At 44.0% G+C, this 18,539-nt stretch overlaps 1 protein-coding gene across 6 annotated transcripts in view; it reads left to right on the forward strand.

The window, feature by feature from the left end:
- Positions 1 to 18,539, forward strand: part of LOC137431799 (histone acetyltransferase KAT7) — a 101,027-nt gene that overhangs the window by 67,673 nt on the left and 14,815 nt on the right. For 4 of the 6 annotated variants that reach the window (XM_068123512.2, XM_078782503.1, XM_078782502.1 and 1 more), the window contains 2 exons: positions 16,204 to 16,344; positions 16,451 to 16,544. In XM_068123512.2, coding sequence (XP_067979613.1) covers positions 16,204 to 16,344; positions 16,451 to 16,544 — 235 coding nt within the window. Of the gene's footprint in view, positions 1 to 11,051; positions 11,124 to 16,203; positions 16,345 to 16,450; positions 16,545 to 18,539 lie in introns of all 6 variants that reach the window. The other 2 variants (XM_068123510.2, XM_068123511.1) reach the window with 1 other exon arrangement.

The following is an 18,539-nucleotide window of genomic DNA, read 5'->3' on the forward strand; positions in this document are numbered from 1 at the left end:
AATGATGCTCCCTACCGGCTGTATGTTTAGTTTGAGGATTCTTTCCGCGATTCGGTTATCCTGTGGGTGTGTTTCTGTGAGGAGAAGGGTGCAACGTCGCAGGGGGACATATTTACTCAATTGTGAACATCTGTAAAACTGTCGCACTCAGGGTTGAGTTAATAGTAGAGGGAACTACATCTGAGTGCCACACTAACGTAGGTAAAAATTTATCGGGTCGGGACGCCCCGAGGTAGAGAAGGGTGCAATGTTGCGGATATGGGATTTGGCCTCCATCCATATCCGCTTGTAAATATTCCCCTATTTCCCCAATACTCCCCAACTATCCCCAATCCCCCATTCCCTAGTCCCATTGTCTGTAAACAACACTCTGTAGCCCCGACCTTCCCCTTTTTCCCCCCATTAAATGTCGTACCCAGGTTCACCGCATCTCACGTAGACAACTATAGGACATCTTGCTAGTTATTCTTAGTCTATGTCAGTTAAGGACTCGTTTCCATTAATTCTGACTCTTCGTTGCACCAGAATGTGATTGTATGGCACCATTAGTAAGTTTAGGACCTCCCAATACCTCCCCGCATCTCTTCCTCATGGAACAACAACACCAACAACAACAACAGCGGCGGCGGCGCGGCGGCGGCGCGGGGAGTGTGCGTCCTCACTCCGGCTTGGTTAGCCGCCATTGAACATGTGCTCCGACGGGGTTACCACGCAGGGGCTCACTGTCAGCTCCTCGTCAAGGGCGGAGCCCGGTAACCCCCCGCACCCAATAAGAAGCGGCGGACCGATTCCATCTGGGGCGGAGCTAACGAGCCGAGGGCGTGTCACTCCCCGCTGGACATGCGCAGGAAGAGGGAGGTGACGTCAGATGCGCCTCAGCTTGGAGAGAAAAGGACGCCACCTCCAGCGCGACGATACCTCCCCGCATCTCTAGACCGGACCGGGTCGATTCTGCCCCTGAGCCAAGGTGCACCTTGAGCTATCGACTGCCTGCCCTCCCCTGCCATCAATCCCCGTGTAAGTCAGTCTTGTCCCGTTTGTCTGTGGTCTGTCGGGAATAAGATAAGACCGTGTATAAGTGCCCATCTTGCTGTGCTTTACCTCTTGTCGTGTAATCTAACCGTTCTGCATAACCAATATTATATCCTCCTCCGGAGGTCTTGAGAACTGTACCCCTTGTGTCGTTGCCTTAATCCCAGCCGTTGTGTCCTTTCCTTCATTGATCTAGCGTAGCGCGATTCGGCCAACGTTCGAGTGTAATCGGGTAAACTGTGCGAACACGGCGGCCATTCCGCTCGGCCCATCATAACATCTAAGTTGTGTCCGTAACAATATATATATATATATATATATATATATGTATATACGAGGTGTGTTCAAAAAGTATGCGACCTTAATTTGTCGTGCGTAAACAAATGAAGCTAGGGAGGCGTTGATTGGTGCACGTATGTAGGCGATCCTAATGCGCACGCGTGAATTTTTCCCCACCTGCAGAAGCTGTCATTCGACGGCAGACCGCCGATGAGTGAGGAAGTGTAAGTGAGTGCCGCCGGATTTTCGTTTTTGACCAAATGACGGAAAAACTTGAACAATGCTACTGCATCAAATTTTGTGTAAAGCTTGGCGAGTCCCAAGTGGAAACGATCCGCAAGATTCAACAGGCCTTCGGGGACGAAGCAATGAGCACCACACAGATAAAGGAGTGGTACAACTGCTTCAAAGATGGCCGCACATCAGTGGAGAGTGAAGCACGTTCGGGTAGGCCCTCAACATCCCGAAATGAGATCGTCATTGACCAATTGAGGACCCTGGTGATGCAGGATCGTCGAATCACGATCAGAGAACTTGCAGACGAGGTGCGCGTCAGCATTGGATCCGTTCATTCCATTATGAAGGAGGATTTGGGCTTCAGGAGAATCTCAGCGAAGTTCGTACCAAAGCTGCTAACGATTGAGCAGAAGCAACTCCGTTTGGAGATCGCACAGGACATGCTGGAGACAGTGAACAGCGATCCCAGCTTCCTCAACACAGTGATCACTGGCGATGAGTCCTGGGTTTATGGGTACGACCCAGAAACCAAGTTGCAGTCATCACAATGGAAGCATCCAACATCCCCGAGGCCAAAAAAAGCAAGGCAGGTCCGCAGCAATGTCAAAGTCATGCTGACCGTCTTCTTCGACTCCAGTGGCGTGGTTCATCACGAGTACGCACCACACGGCACAACCATCACCAAGGAGTATTACCAAGAGGTTCTGCGTCGCCTTTGTGACGCTGTGCGACGCAAACGGCCGGACCTGTGGGCAGCGGGCAATTGGCAGCTCCATCACGATAACGCACCCGCCCATTCTTCACATTTGATACAGAGTTTCTTGGCCAAACACAACACACCTGTGCTTCGTCAGGCTCCCTACTCTCCCGACATGGCTCCGTGTGACTTCTGGCTTTTCTCCAAGCTGAAAATGCCCCTGAAAGGGACCAGATTTCAGTCCAGAGAAGACATAATGCGGAATGCGACGGACCAGCTGCGCGCCATCCCAAAAAAGGCGTTCCGGCGCTGCTTCCGACAGTGGCAGAACCGTTGGGAGAAGTGTGTAGGGCCTTGGGAGAAGTGTTGGGAGAAGTAGCCCAAGGGGACTACTTTGAAGGAGATTAGCATAAGTTTGTTGTATCTGGATACGAGTATTTTTTATGAACAAAGGTCGGATACTTTTTGAACACACCTCGTATATATGAGGAAGAAGGAGGCAGATACAAAATTGCTAAATGTAAGCTTACATTTCTATCTTTCGAGGATTATTGTTGTGTTTATTATTGAAGTATAGTTTGAAAAGTAACCTAAGGCTTCAAGGAACTTGGGCACAGGAGGAGACCATTTGGCCCATCAGCACTTTATCAACACTGCATTCATGAAATCTATCAGTTTATTTCCTTAATTTCACTGTGAAAAGGTTTTGAGGTAGTTGTTGTATGAGGAATTAAGAAACACCAGTAGCATATACCCTTTTTGACAAGACCCACTCAGACATTACAATCACTCCACATGCATATAACCACCCATCCGTAACTAAGCTACTTGCCAGGGTCCATGTACCCCTCTATCCCCAGGTGCGTTGAGATACCTGTGTAATTCTAGTTTAAACCTTTATAATGTACATGTAGTCACATAATTTTGACCTTAGTTGTAATATGTGAATACGCTTTAGTTTTGGTTCAATGCGGTTTCCTGGTTTGGGTTCTGAGAGGGTTTACTGTTGTGGTTTAATAAATAATTGATTCGGAATCCGAATGTCAAGGTCATCTTTTTTTTTCCACGCTAAATTGACGACGATGTGATCAAATGGACGAATAAGGAAGTTGCAAACGTGCAACCAGTCGCCAGAAATGAACAGCCAGTTGAGCCCTTCCCTTTACGTGCAACCACTTTCATCGGTGGCAACAGTTTCAGTTAAGCTGTCACCATTCTGGCTGAATGACCCGCAGCTGTGGTTTACACAAGTCGAAGCCCAATTTGACACCCGAAACATTATTACGGAGTTGATGTGATTTAAATACATTGTTGGCTCTGTCAGAGAGAGAGGAAGACAAATGATGAATTGCGAAAAATGATGTGAATAGAGCCTGTGATTGATGCTGTGAAGAGGAACAGGTTGAGATGGTTTGGTCATGTGTTGAGGAAGGATGAAAGTGACTGGTTGAGAAGAGTGATGGAAATGAATGTAGAAGGCAGTAGAGGACGGGGAAGACTGAGAAAGACTTGGCTAAAGATGGTGGAAGAAGAAATGCGGGCAAGGGGGTTAACAAGGAGAGATGCAGAAAATAGGGCAAGATGGAGAAGATTGTCATGGGGACCGCAAGGCTAACCCCCGCTCTAGCAGGGAAAATGGCCTTAAAATGCATGTTGTTGTTGTTGTTATTGTTGGCTCTGTCACTGGAGCATGTGATGGAGGTGAGGGACATTTTACTACCACCTCCAACGGGCGATTTCTCCTCACACAATCTTGAAGACAGCGCGAAAGCGCACAACCCCCTCTGAGAACCACTGCATTCAACTACTTCTTCCAACCGGGGATTTAGAAGATTGCCCATCAACCACTGCGTCATATGCAGCAGCTTCTCGGTGACTTGTATGCCACCTTCGACCAGTGGTTCCTTCGTGAGTTGTTCTTGCAACGTTTACCACTACACATCCACATGATACTTACAGCTAACGCAGATCTGGCACTACCCACCGCTGTGGATCTGGCTGATCATCTCATTGACACCATTACACCGACCGTGGCTAATGTAACACCTTCACCACAGCACATCGCACAGCTACAATCTCAAGTGGCAGACCTTAAGAAGCTCGTCCTGGAGCTCCATGCTGCACAACATCAGTCATACCCATCTTCGTGTACCTCTTTTAGGCGGCATGTAATGAATATCCCTGTCAATTTTTACTTTCAGCGGCAGACAGCGACACAATGATCACCTTTGCACCTGTATCCACAAGAAAACGAAGTCCGCTAGTACGATCCACAAGGAAGAGAAGGCGACTGAGGTACGGCCTAGGTGAACTCACCATTAATTGTGGGCATCAGCATTTCCTTGTGGCCAGTACGATCACAGTGCCTGAAACTGACTTAACATTAGCAGTGAAGGTCATGTGGTACCAACACCAATCTGGAGTGTTCACGGAAGGCGAAGGTGAGTGGAAACGTGAGGGACTGTGTTTCTCTCTTTCCGAAAGCCAGAATCTTTTGGTACGATTAGTCCGAAGCCGAAGTGTCCAATTGATGTTGCAGGGAATTATGTTAAATGAGGCGATGTTTGTGAATGTGCGGATGGTAGTGAATGGCATGAGGTGTGGGAGAATGTTGGGAGAGGATAAGATCGAGAGATATAGAGACAAAATAAAATGGAGAAATTGGGAAATAGAAAGGGGAGAAAGGAAGCTCACAAACACAATGCATATTCATCACATAAATACGAATTACCATACTCGATACAGGATAGTAAGGAAATAACTAATATATATATATATATATAAATATAAATATATGTGTGTGTGTGTGTGTGTGTGTGTGTGTGTGTGTGTGTGTGTGTGTGTGTGTGTGTGTGTGTGTGTGTGTGTGTGTGTGTGTGTGTGTGTGTGTGCGCGCTTCCATTCCCTGAGGGGCTGGTGGGGAGGGGGGGGGGGGGGGCAGGAAGTCCAACTATTACAGAGGCTCTTCAGGCATAATAGCTTCCTCATATGCTGAAGTTCCTTGTAAGGGAATTTGTTACTATTATCATTATTAATCTTACTACAGACTTGGCATTTAATATGGAATTTTTTTTTTTTCTTGACTTGGGTTTACTTTCTTCACTCAGTATATCAATCTGGTGAGTTTCCTTTACACTTTGGTGATTTATTTGTTAAAAGAACCATGTCACTGATTGTCTGTCGCAGCAAGAAGTCAACAACAGGATTATATCACAGGTGGCGTGGCAAAATGTACGGGAGGTGCATTTGATGATTGGCTTCACAGTCGGGTATACAAGGGTTGTTGCGTTCTGTATTAGTGGAAAACAACTGCTGCACGTCTCCAAAAGTTATTGCCGCTTCCTCTGGAGATGGTCCGTCAACTCGACAATGCTGTTTGTCATGGAGTGGTGGCTTTACGAAATTACGGCATGAAACAGCCTGCTATTGCTCGGCACTATGGCATCACTCAAGGTCAGGTGTCAAAGATCCTGAAACGAAATGCTCAGAGGGTTGTCCCTACTCCAATACCGAGGCCAGGACGTCCCCGCAGAACCACAAGGAGGGATGATCGCCAGCTGCACCAGTTAGTCCGCAATGGCCGTACCAAGTCAGCTAATCGGCTTAGGGCTGAGTGGTAGCAACTGACAAATGTGCCTGTATCCAGAAGGCTAGTCAACCAATGACTGGTTCAAGCAGGCTATCGTGCCAGGCGTCCCCTGAGAAAGCCACGCCTGACCAGACAACACCGCCAGCGCCGATTGCAGTGGGCCAGAGAGCACCGTCAATGGCAGCCAGGACACTGGAATCACGTGATCTTCAGTGACGAGTCTAGATTTCTGGTCTATCGTCAAGATGGCCGCGTCCGTGTGCGCAGACAAGTGCATGAAGCCTACAACAAAGATTGTATAGTGCCAAGAGTCCAAGCTGGAGGTGGTGGGGTGACCGTTTGGGCTGCTTTTCATGCAGGGGGCAAAACTGACCTGGTTGTTCTGAATGGAAACCTGAACCAGTTCAAGTACAGGGCCATTCTGGAAGAAACATTGCTTCCATTTGCTCGTGCAGCCTTTCGAGGAAACTTTGTCTTCCAAGATGACAATGCACGGCCTCATCGTGCTCTCATGATCCAACACTTTCATGCTGACCGTGGTGTAGAGCATATGGAGTGGCCTGACATGTCCCCGGATATGAATCCGATAGAGAACATGTGGGCAGAATTAACGCGTCAAATCGACCACTTGGACCAGCAGCCGACCTCTGTGCGTGAATTGCAGCAGGCTATTGTCACTGCATGGCAAGCGATTCCTGTCCAAACCTTGGCAAATCTCGTGAACAGCATGCCTCAACATGTACGTTCTCTCCTGAATGCTCGTGGGGGTTACACGAAGTACTGAACTGTAATTTTACTGTCCGTAATCCCAGTCGTAATTTAACTTTTGTTTTTGTTAAAAATAATTTTTGGCTAATGTGCAAAATAAAGAGATACTTCTGGAAAACGTACAGAAGTTTAACACAGTACTGTCCATGAATTGAGTTCGATATCAGTTTACATCACTTTCAAGGATCAATTTATTTGTTTCGAAATGTCAAATGTGGTTTTTGTTTCTTTTAAAGGTCACATTAACAAAATCTAGAATAATTTCAACATAATTCCAATTAACTTTTGGTTCTAAGACATCTTGAAAAGTAAGTTCACCCCCACAAAAAAAATAATCCATATTAAATGCCAAGTCTGTATAATTCACAAAATGTCTGTCCGTCCATTCAAAGGTACCGCAAAAACGGCTCAACTGATCGCAACGATATTTTGGGTGGGTATTCCTGGGACCCCTGGGAGTAAAATAGGCTATATTGTTTTTTCAATTTTTCCAATTTTCCAGTTTTTCCAAACACGATGGAATAATATTTACCGATATGAACAGTGATGTGGCTTTTGTTGAAATTCTACAAATACTGTTTATTCTACGTACCAGGAGAGAGTAGATCAACTCCTGACGAACTCTTCCTATATACAGACTTGGCATTTAATATGGAATATTTTTTTGTGGGGGTGAACTTACTTTTCAAGATGTCTTAGAACCAAAAGTTCATTGGAATTATGTTGAAATTATTCTAGATTTTGTTAATGTGACCTTTAAAAGAAACAAAAACCACATTTGACATTTCGAAACAAATAAATTGATCCTTGAAAGTGATGTAAACTGATATCGAACTCAATTCACGGACAGTACTGTGTTAAACTTCTGTACGTTTTCCAGAAGTATCCCTTTATTTTGCACATTAGCCAAAATTTTTTTTAACAAAAACAAAAGTTAAATTACGACTGGGATTACGGACAGTAAAATTACAGTTCAGTACTTCGTGTAACCCCCACGAGCATTCAGGAGAGCACGTACATGTTGAGGCATGCTGTTCACGAGATTTGCCAAGGTTTGGACAGGAATCGCTTGCCATGCAGTGACAATAGCCTGCTGCAATTCACGCACAGAGGTCGGCTGCTGCTCCAAGTGGTCGATTTGACGCGTTAATTCTGCCCACAAGTTCTCTATCGGATTCATATCCGGGGACATGGCTGGCCACGCCATATGCTCTACACCACGGTCAGCACGAAAGTGTTGGATCATGCGAGCACGATGAGGCCATGCATTGTCATCTTGGAAGACAAAGTTTCCTCGAAAGGCTGCACGAGCAAATGGAAACAATGTTTCTTCCAGAATGGCCCTGTACTTGAACTGGTTCAGGTTTCCATTCAGAACAACCAGGGCAGTTTTGCCCCCTGCATGAAAAGCAGCCCAAACGGTCACCCCACCACCTCCAGCTTGGACTCTTGGCACTATACAATCTTTGTTGTAGGCTTCATGCACTTGTCTGCACACATGGACGTGGCCATCTTGACGATAGATCAGAAATCTAGACTCGTCACTGAAGATCACGTGATTCCAGTGTCCTGGCTGCCATTGACGGTGCTCTCTGGCCCACTGCAATCGGCGCTGGCGATGTTGTCTGGTCAGGCGTGGCTTTCTCAGGGGATGCCTGGCACGATAGCCTGCTTGAACCAGTTGTTGGTTGACTAGCCTTCTGGATACAGGCACATTTGTCAGTTGCTGCCACTCAGCCCTAAGCCGATTAGCTGACTTGGTACGGCCATTGCGGACTAACCGGTGCAGCTGGCGATCATCCCTCCTTGTGGTTCTGTGGGGACGTCCTGGCCTCGGTATTGAAGGAGGGACACCCCTCTGAGCATTTCGTTTCAGGATCTTTGACACCTGACGTTGAGTGATGCCATACTGCCGAGGAATAGCACGCTGTTTCATGCCATAATTTCGTAAAACCACCACTCCATGACAAACAGCATTTTCGAGTTGACGGACCATCTCCAGAGGAAGCGGCAATAACTTTTGGAGATGTGCAGCAGTTGTTTCCACTAATACAGAACGCAAAAACCCTTGTATTCCCGACTGTGAAGCCAATCATCAAATGCACCTGTCTGTACATTTTGCCACGCCACCTGTGATATAATCCTGTTGTTGACTTCATGCTGCGACAGACAATCAGTGACATGGTTCTTTTAACAAATAAATCACCAAAGGGTAAAAGAAACTCACCAGATTGATATACTGAGTTAAGAAAGTAAACCCAAGTCAAGAAAAAATATATATTCCATATTAAATGCCAAGACTGTATATAAATGTGCGGCTCTGAAGTAACAGGGCAGTGTGTGCAAAGCGACTGCGAAACAGGTGTAGCGGCCGCTTCCGTGTTACAGATTCGGCGCGCACTCTTCACACATAAACATGCGACTGAGAAAGACGTGTAGCGGCCGCTTCAGTTTTGCAGAATTCAATCTTTTTTCAAAATGGGCGCCATGTACTGTTTTGATTTTGATGATTTGCGTGTGATATGATTCAACAGATGTTTATATGAATCGTTTAAAATAAAAAAGCCTTTCTGATATACTTCAATTTCTGATATTTTGCCTTTTCGTTTGGGCCTCCCAATTAAAGCCCCGCCCATAGGGCAGGTACCGTTGCTGGTGTAAATAATATTATTATTCCTACATCGATAAAACTTGGCAGACAATAGCTTTGATGGTTAAAAAAAAAACTACTTTTTTTTTTACGGCGTAGCCCATTGGGCGAAGCCGTCTAGAACAGTGCTTGTCCGTCCATATCTATGTCCCCTCAAATGTATACCAATCAGAGCTGAGGATTTGTTCACACGACAGGGTGATCTGATTACGTCTGATGTCATTACGGCGTACGGCGGCTGACTCTCCACACTCGTCATTTTGATTTATATGCCGAACATATTGTCGAACCTGTCATATGTCACAATCGCCATGCTCTACCTTTACGTTTTTCATTCAGTGTGAAACACAAACAAAGCGATTGTTAAAATGACCATCAAATATCGAAAGCATAGACGTTACGGCTCTTCCAACAATACGGTATGGTACGTTTAGGCCTTGGGCGTTACGACTCATCTTCGGACCGCTTCGGACAAATTAAGCCCAGGTTTCTTAATACAGTAGTGTATCGTTTCAGTAGTATCGTTTTCGTAATAATAATAATATAAGTGAATAAAAAAAAATATGCTAAATTAAAAAGGCAATGTAGGGATGACAAACTACAGTCTAAAAAAGGTCCTAAACAAGATAGGGATGATGTTGGTTTCGAGAGTAGCTCGAATATGATTGTGCCTGAGTATTGGCAAGAGTATTGCCAAGAGTATTGCCATCGCATAACAATCCCTACATGGTTTGAGGTGGGACAGAGATCGAGAGTATGTCTGTGTACATGTGCGGGGGAGGGAGGGGAGGAGGAGGGGGAGTACACATCTGTGGGTTTTGAATGGAGAGGGAGAGGAATAGGGCAAGAGTGAAGGTGTGTCTGTGTGTGTGTGTGTATGTTTGTGGGTGTGTGTGCGTTCACATGATAATGTAAAGCGCCATGAGGGTAGTTTACTCTGCTTGATGGGGCTATATGACTCCTTTATTATTGTTATTATTACATCACTGCCTCATTTTTCACTTCATCAGTTATTGCTTGAAGCTTCTACAAACACTCCACTGGTTACACCAGTACTTGATTACTCTTGTAGTGTAGCCATATACTGAGACTCTACAAATTAGCAGCCTGAGTACAATGTTATAATATCAGTACATGATCACCAACTTCTTACAAACTGCATGAACATCTCCAATAATAGCATTCTATAATTATCTCCATTTGTGATTGGTTACTCTAAGTTGATAAAAAAAGAAAAGTAGGAAAGACAACTGAAGCTGCAAGAAGTCCCTGAAATTATATTGGTGCTTCTTATACTTATGCAGAAATGAAATAGAGGAGCTTCTAATACTTTTAGCTAGGCCTCGCCCTAGACAATAGTCTGGAGGCAGTGATGTATGGATTGTTATGTGATGGCAAATACTGTTAGCTACTCTCTAAAGTCTAAACCAACATCATCCCTATCTTGTTTAGGACCTTTTTTAGACTGTAGTTTGTCATCCCTTCATTGCCTTTTTAATTTAGCATAATTTTTTTTTATTCACTTGTTTCTGTAATTTTTTATAATGTGGAATAACACAATGGTATATGGTACTCAGAGGATACCCAATCTTGGAACAAAAGTGCCAAGATATCTTCGTCAGCAAAGTCAAACACTGCACATGTTCCTATATTGTCTTACGTAACCCTGACTGTATCTTGCAGCTCTGTCTTATTGCTCGTTTCTCAAAGAGTAATGTTTTCATCCAGCCTCAGGCCACACAAGGACCTGCATTTAGAAATGCTCAAAATAACTGGTGTGGTTTCCCTCTAACCAATAGGGCGGGGACAGAGGGGAGGGGCGGAGCTTCTCGAGGAATTTCTGCACGGCCGGACACGTGAAAGACACTCTCGTGGGTTTTACTGTTTTGTTCACTTGAAGTGTCAATAAAACTTATTATACACTCGAAATGCAAATGTCCTCGATAAACTATTATGAGAGGAGCAAAAGATACTCCAACATTTGTTTTGTTTCAGTGAGTGGGGCCGACATTGTTTTTTAATCCGCATCATCCCGACGTTAGTACGTAGAGTCGACAGTGCCAACGCTCTCTGATAATAATAGTTTTGTAAAATTAACTTCAATGAAGAACTTTATCAAGATAAGATATATATATTTATCTGTGGTATCCAAATCCTGGTTCTGGGAAATCAGAAGACCTCAGTAATACTTGAGTAGATTCTCGTCAGACAAAAATACATCACTATATATCATCAGAAAGACGTTAGTCAAACACACTGTCCACGTGACACGCTTTCTTATCTGCGCATAGCAAGGTTCAGAGTTGACCGAGTAAGCGTGGGGAAGGGCGTGGCCTTGCCAAACCATGATGGCGTTGGTTGAGTACGAGAGAACACGTTGGTTGAGTACGAGAGAACACGTTGGTTGAGTACGAGAGAACACGCTCTCAGAGAGTATCTGTAAATATTTAACTGTATAAATTAACTGGAGAAACAAATTATAACAAAGGATTCTGCACCAAGTGAAACTCCAGTCATTGCCATTGAGAGAGGCCCAGCTCATAAATACACACCGTCTGAATAATTATTATCATATTTGAGTAGGTGGTGTTCTACTACTGATTTACAAATGTTGTAGCACATTTACAAATGTTGAGCCTGGTGTTGGGCTAGCGGCTAGGGTGCCAGCTTAGGATCCTAGGATCCTGGGTTCGAATCCCGGTCGATCGCTGAATTAACGCCAGGGGGGTTGACTCAGCCTGTCATCCTTCCGAGGTCGGCAAATTGAGTACCAGTTCACTGGTAATTACCTGTTTGTCGTAAAAAGGCGACAAAAAGGGTTGGCGGCAGGAAGGGCATCCGGCCGTAAAACATTGCTTCAAAAAAGGGGACCAAAAAAACAACAACAACCACGGTCCCCGAAAAAGGCCAACCCCCGCTTGCGGGGAAAAATGGCCTCTAAAGGTGGTAGCACAAACTTTATGGACGTGCTCACCAGTGACATGCTGAAGGTGTCTGGCATTATTATTAGTTATTTTTTTAAATAACATAATTGTTCCCCCTCCACCCACCGCTTCCACCTCCCTCTCCCAAATCTCCAACCCCAGTAGCCATAGGTAATACAGTCATGCGTCGCTTTACGTCCGTCCGAATAACGTCCGATCACTTATATGTCCGTGGCCCAATAAAATATTAAGAAAATAATGGGGATTAAAAAAAACCCATTCAGACAACGGGACGTAGCGGACGCAAGTGGCCTTAGAGCAGGCGCGCTCACGCATGCATCACATGTTCTTAAACAAAATAGATTGTGCTGCCAGGCGTATGATGATGCAGCACAGCCCGTTGGTCCATTGGACAAAATTTTAATTCGGGACTTTTTGATCTTCGGGACTTTTGGGTGTTCAGGACTTTTGAGTCATAAGGGTCATCTGGGTTTTTTGGGTACTCGGGGACTTTTGCTTCATCGGGACTTTTTGGTCATCTGGGTCCTCGGGGACTTTTTGGATCCTTGGGGACTTTTGGGTCCTCGTGGACTTTTGGGTGATCTGGGTCTTTTGGGTCATCAATAACGTTTGGGTCATCTGGATGTTTTGGGTCCTCAAGGGTCTTTTGGGTCCTCGGGGACTCTTGGGTCATGTGGGTCTTTTCGGCCATCAAGGACTTTTGGGTGATTTGGGTCCTTGGGGACTTTTGGTTCATCTGGGTCTTTTGGGTCCTCGGGGGGTCTTTTGTGTGATTTGGGTCCTCGGGGACTTTTGGTTCATCTGGGTCTTTTGGGTCCTCGGGGGTCTTGTGGGTCAAGTGTTAAAGGGTCTTCCCAGGTCTAAGGGGTCTCAGCAGTCTCCAGGGTTAAAAGGCACAATTGAATAGTACGTAATTAATTAATAGACCTGAAAAAGTATGACACACACACACACACACACACACACACACACACACACACACACACACACACACACACACACACACACACACACACACACACACACACACACCACACACCTCCATTTATAGTAGATTCAATTCCGGTGGATTACTTGTTCAGGCTGTTTATATGACGCCATCAGTGATGCGCCGACGTAACGAATCTTGCGCCGAGAAACCGTGACTAGAATGTTTATTGATCACGTGGTTTGCTTTTACCTTGAACCGCGACTGGATGGATCGTGATCACCTGTCCCGTGTGCGGTGTATAGCATTGGTACCTCACTATTATTATATTGTCATTCATGTAACGATGAAAAACAAGGCATTTCCCGAGACATGATATTTCTGCTGATATTATTTAATGCCACATAACATTATCATGCATAACGCCGACACTGAGGCAAATGTGTCTAGCGGCTCCACCCCCATCAAGCTGATTGACAGTCATAGCCACGCCCACCCCAGTCCCATTCTTTTACATAGGAATGTCGTTTTCCGTGCTTTTCAAGGAATCCTTTCAAGTTACGAGAATTATAATACCAAAGGATGTTGCAGGAAGTAAAACTATCGAATGGTAGCAGAATCATTGCCATTGATAGAGGCAGCTCGGAAATATGCCGTCTGTAGAAGATTATCTATATAATAATAGCGTAAGGACTCGACTTTGTTATCCCTTTTACGCCGCACCCAGTGACCCGATGCCCACGGCACTAATGGATTTACGATCTACGAACCGCGCTCTTTGTTTATCACGTAAAGCCATACTCAAAAAATCTGAATTAGCCGACGTTGGGGCCCAAAAGCATCCGATTAACTGCCGATACGACGCCATCTTACGACGCCATCGTATTGGCGTCTGCTGGGCGAAGGCGAAGCAAGCTGTTACAGGTGTTAGCTTGTGTTGATAACACCGCCCAGTGTACTTTGCACATGTACTTCCGGAGTCACATCCGGGCCGGGAGTGCCGGACGTGGAACATGGATTGCTCGAACTACTACCGGCTCCGTGTCCTTTTATACGAGCGTCTGAAACACAAGCCGTCCGCTGATTGGACAGGCGAAGGCGAAAGCAAGCCGTCCACCGAGTGGACAATCCAGAGCATGCATTTGTGCCGGTGTCGGCGATCGTTGTTCATATACGCACTCTTCATTCTCATCTTTCTTCCTAACTCTTACTCAGACAAGCAAATCCCCTATGCCATCCATAAGGGTACACACTATCCATACACCACATCCTCCCTTCCGTGGATGTTCCACGGGTTTCGGCTAGTCTATATAATAATAGCGTAAGGACTCGACTTTGTTATCCCTTTTACGCCGCACCAAGTGACCTGATGCCCACGGCACTAATGGATTTTCGATCTACGAACCGCGCTCTTTGTTTATCACGTACAGCCATACTCGAAAAATCTGAATTAGCCGACGTTGGGGCCCAAAAGCATCCGATTAACTACCGATACGACGCCATCTTACGACGCCATCGTATTGGCGTCTGCTGGGCGAAGGCGAAGCAAGCCGTCCGCTGATTGGACAGGCGAAGGCGAAAGCAAGCCGTCCACTAAGTGGACAATCCAGAGCATGCATTTGTGCTGGTGTCGGCGATCGTTGTTCATATACGCACTCTTCATTCTCATCTTTCTTCCTAACTCTTACTCGGACAAGCAAATCCCCTATGCCATCCATAATGGTACACTCTATCCATACACCACATCCTCCCTTCCATGGATGTTCCACGGGTTTCGGCTAGTTATTATTATTATGAGCAAGAAGATGAAATCCCGGGTTTGAGCGATCCCGTTTTTTCGCTTTATTTTGCTTTTGCCTTGGTCTGGAGAACTGAAAAGTGATCCCTGCCTCGACAATCAACCGAACAGAACAGGTAGGCTCTCATATGTAGCTTAAGCGAGTTTTTAAAGAAGATAATCCAACTTTAGTTTTGTATGTAGCAGATGGGACAGTCATTTTTTTTTTCCGCGCCATCCCTACATAGAGAGTAGTAGAGTACTCTCTGATAGTAAATATATCCATAACACTTTAATCCCAATGTCGTGAATGGAGAGTCGATGGATTGAAGCGGTCGGTGTATGATTCATGATCAGTGATAAGCGGTGTTTGGCACAAATATTAATAACCGAGGAGTAGGGAATTCGCCTCGGTTTTTTTTATAGCAATATCATTTTCGAAATAATGATAACGTAACGTTATTATAGTAAATCTAATCGTTACACTAATCCCTTCGTAGTGACTGCAAACTTACTGGAAGTTAAAATATATCGGTTTTGTGTCCATTACGTCTATGATGTCATTACGACGGCTGAGTCCACCGACCGACATTTTAATTTTCAAGTACACCTGCTCACTATGGGAGTGGCAGGAAGGGTCATTCCTCTTTGGGGTATAATAGATTACAGTCGATCTATGGTTGGGTCTCAAGAACATTGGGTGTGTGTTCATTTACCAAGTTTCTTGTGGAGAGAACGCCAAGTGGTTTAAGCATTTGAGCAAGCACTCCATTCAGAACCGTTGATATGGAACAGCTGGCTTGGCAAGCACTAGCTAGCTGCTTGGTAACTGACCACACCCCCAACCCTTGTGGGGTATATAGATTTCAGTAGATCTTCACTCAGTTCTGTAAGTAAAACTTACCTCACGGATGTCGGGATTCCTCCAAATTTCTTTTTTTTTTAATGTTATAAGCAGCATTAGCGACTGTTTGAAAAGCTAAACATATGTTTTTGTGGTTTATAATATTTTACAAGCCTGGCTACGCCGCTGTTAGACTTTTGTTCTTGTTCATTTTGGGGTTAAAAATGAAAAAGAAAATGACGAGTCCTATGTGGTAATGAGAAAGTGGTCTGATAAGTTTTGGTTAACATTGTGGGGAAATGTAAGTGCTTTTTGTTTTTATGACGAACTTAATTTGTTGTTATTGTTATTATTGCTGCAACCTTTTTTCACATCATATTTTTTCAACCATCACAACTAGCCAACCTTGCCTTCTTATCTAGTCCTTAATTTTAATTTCACTTCTTTCTCCAACCAGATTTACTGCCAGAATCTGTGCCTCCTTGCTAAGCTGTTTCTTGACCACAAAACACTGTATTATGATGTTGAACCCTTTCTCTTCTACGTTATGACTCGGGCAGACAATACGGGCTGTCACATAATTGGATACTTCTCCAAGGTAAAGTCAAACTTGTTCTGTTCATGTTCTGTTTGCACATTGTTTCTGAGCATCGTTCGTGCATCGTCATTTCATCCTCGAGACTTCCATGTCCTTTGTTTTCCAGGAAAAGAACTCTTTCTTGAACTACAACGTCTCTTGCATTCTTACGATGCCTCAGTTCATGAGGAAAGGATTTGGAAAGATGCTGATTGATTTCAGTAAGTATATCAATAAAATGGCTGTACTCTCTCATCCAGTCACCTTACTTCCTTTGTCTTTATTGTTTCAGATAACATAAAAAACAAACCTGCGCACACTCCAAATACCGGAGAATTGATATGTTATGAATGTGTTTTGAATTCAAGTATCCAGTACTTGTAGAATTTTGAAGCATTGTTCTTCGTTTTAAAATATGATTTGATGCATTTGAAAAAGTTCCTACTTACCAATCATTTTTATATGATTGCTCTTGATTATTATTTAATGTGAATTTTTGTGTTTAATCGATAATTATTACAATTATTTAATTATTCAGCAATATGTCATTTTATTGTGCATATTCCAGCATTTCATAGAGATTATCTTTTTACTGTGTATTTGAGGGAGAGGTGGGGTGGGTGGTGTTTTCGGCTGGTGCACACATGGTACATACAAGGCGGTCAGTGCTTCCATAATCTGTAAGCATTTAGTTGGATTTAGTGTTAATTCTGGTATTTAATGTCATCACATTTATTTTAAGTTCTATACTTTTAAGTTCGACATGATCAATAAACTTATCTCCACAATGCCCTCCAATTAATTGAATTTATCATTTATATCCATTATTCCTGTGAAATGAACTGGCATATTTCATATTTTATGCAATGTTCTTGTATCACCCTTCCTTCATTCCACCATTTACTTTCCCCCTCGAGTAGAATGACATACCTAACGCCTTTCAGGGGAATGGTCGCACAGTTCAAATGTCAAATCAATGTGGGGGTTCAAGGGTCAAAATTGCAATGCTGAGATTGATGATGTTCCAGCATCCAGAGTGAAAGTTCAAAAATATACAAGCATTACAACATGTTGTAATTGATATTTACCTCTGCCACCAAAGGTGGATAGATGTTATGTTTTCAACCCTGTCTGTTTGTCTGTTTGTTACTTGCCGGAAAAGATTCCGGCAAGTATGTTGGTTGGTTGGTTTGTCTGTCTGTTTGTGCGCAGTACTACGTCAACATCGTTGCACATAGAATCGCCATACTTTACACACATATTTGTTTTGCCCTGGAATAGACTGTGCCCAATTTTTAACTCTCTCGGCCCAAGGCTTCCATTATGACGTCATAATTCGATAATTCGACAAGTACAAAACTTCATCCAATCAAGATGCAATTTATTGAGTGCCATGTCGGCATAAACTGGTGGAGAAAAAAAAATAATGACGGCGTCATTGGTCACGTGGTTCGGCCGCCATCTTGGAAAAAACGAAAAACTTTGCACCTCTATCTCCGAAAGTGCTGAATAGAAAAAATTAAGACATGCCTCATTGTAAAGAACTCTCCATGAGGAATAAAATATGTTGATAATGATGTCATAGGTGCCTCCATTATGATGTCATAATTCGACAAGTACAAAACTTCATCCGATCAAGATGAAATTTCTTGAGCAGAATCTAGGAATAAATTAGTTTCGAAAACAAATAATGATGACGTCATCGGTCACGTGGTTCGGCCGCCATATTTGTCCAAAATGGCCGATTAAAAAAAAAAAGTACATTCCGGCAAGTCCACGGTCTCTGACCGATTTTTCATCTGTTTGTCTGTTTGTGAACAAAATATCTCAAAAAGTTGTGGACGGATTCGGACGAAATTTGGCAGAGATGTGTAACGTATGTCACAAGGACGAAATGATTAGAATTTTGGTGAAGATCGGGATTCGGATCCAGCTACTGGAATTTTTAGTGATTCTTCACCATTGGCCTCCATTATGACGTCATAATTCGATAATTCATAGAGTCTCTATGAATTTATACTCACAGACCACGGTCTCTGACCGATTTTTCATCTGTTTGTCTGTTTGTGAACAAAATATCTCAAAAAGTTGTGGACGGATTCGGACGAAATTTGGCAGAGATGTAACGTATGTCACAAGGAAGAAATGATTAGAATTTTGGTGAAGATCGGGATTCGGATCCAGCTACTGGAATTTTAAAAGTGATTCTTCACCAT

This window comes from Myxine glutinosa, chromosome 7, assembly GCF_964187855.1.
Source record: "Myxine glutinosa chromosome 7, kmMyxGlut1.1, whole genome shotgun sequence".
Lineage (NCBI taxonomy): Eukaryota > Metazoa > Chordata > Myxini > Myxiniformes > Myxinidae > Myxine > Myxine glutinosa.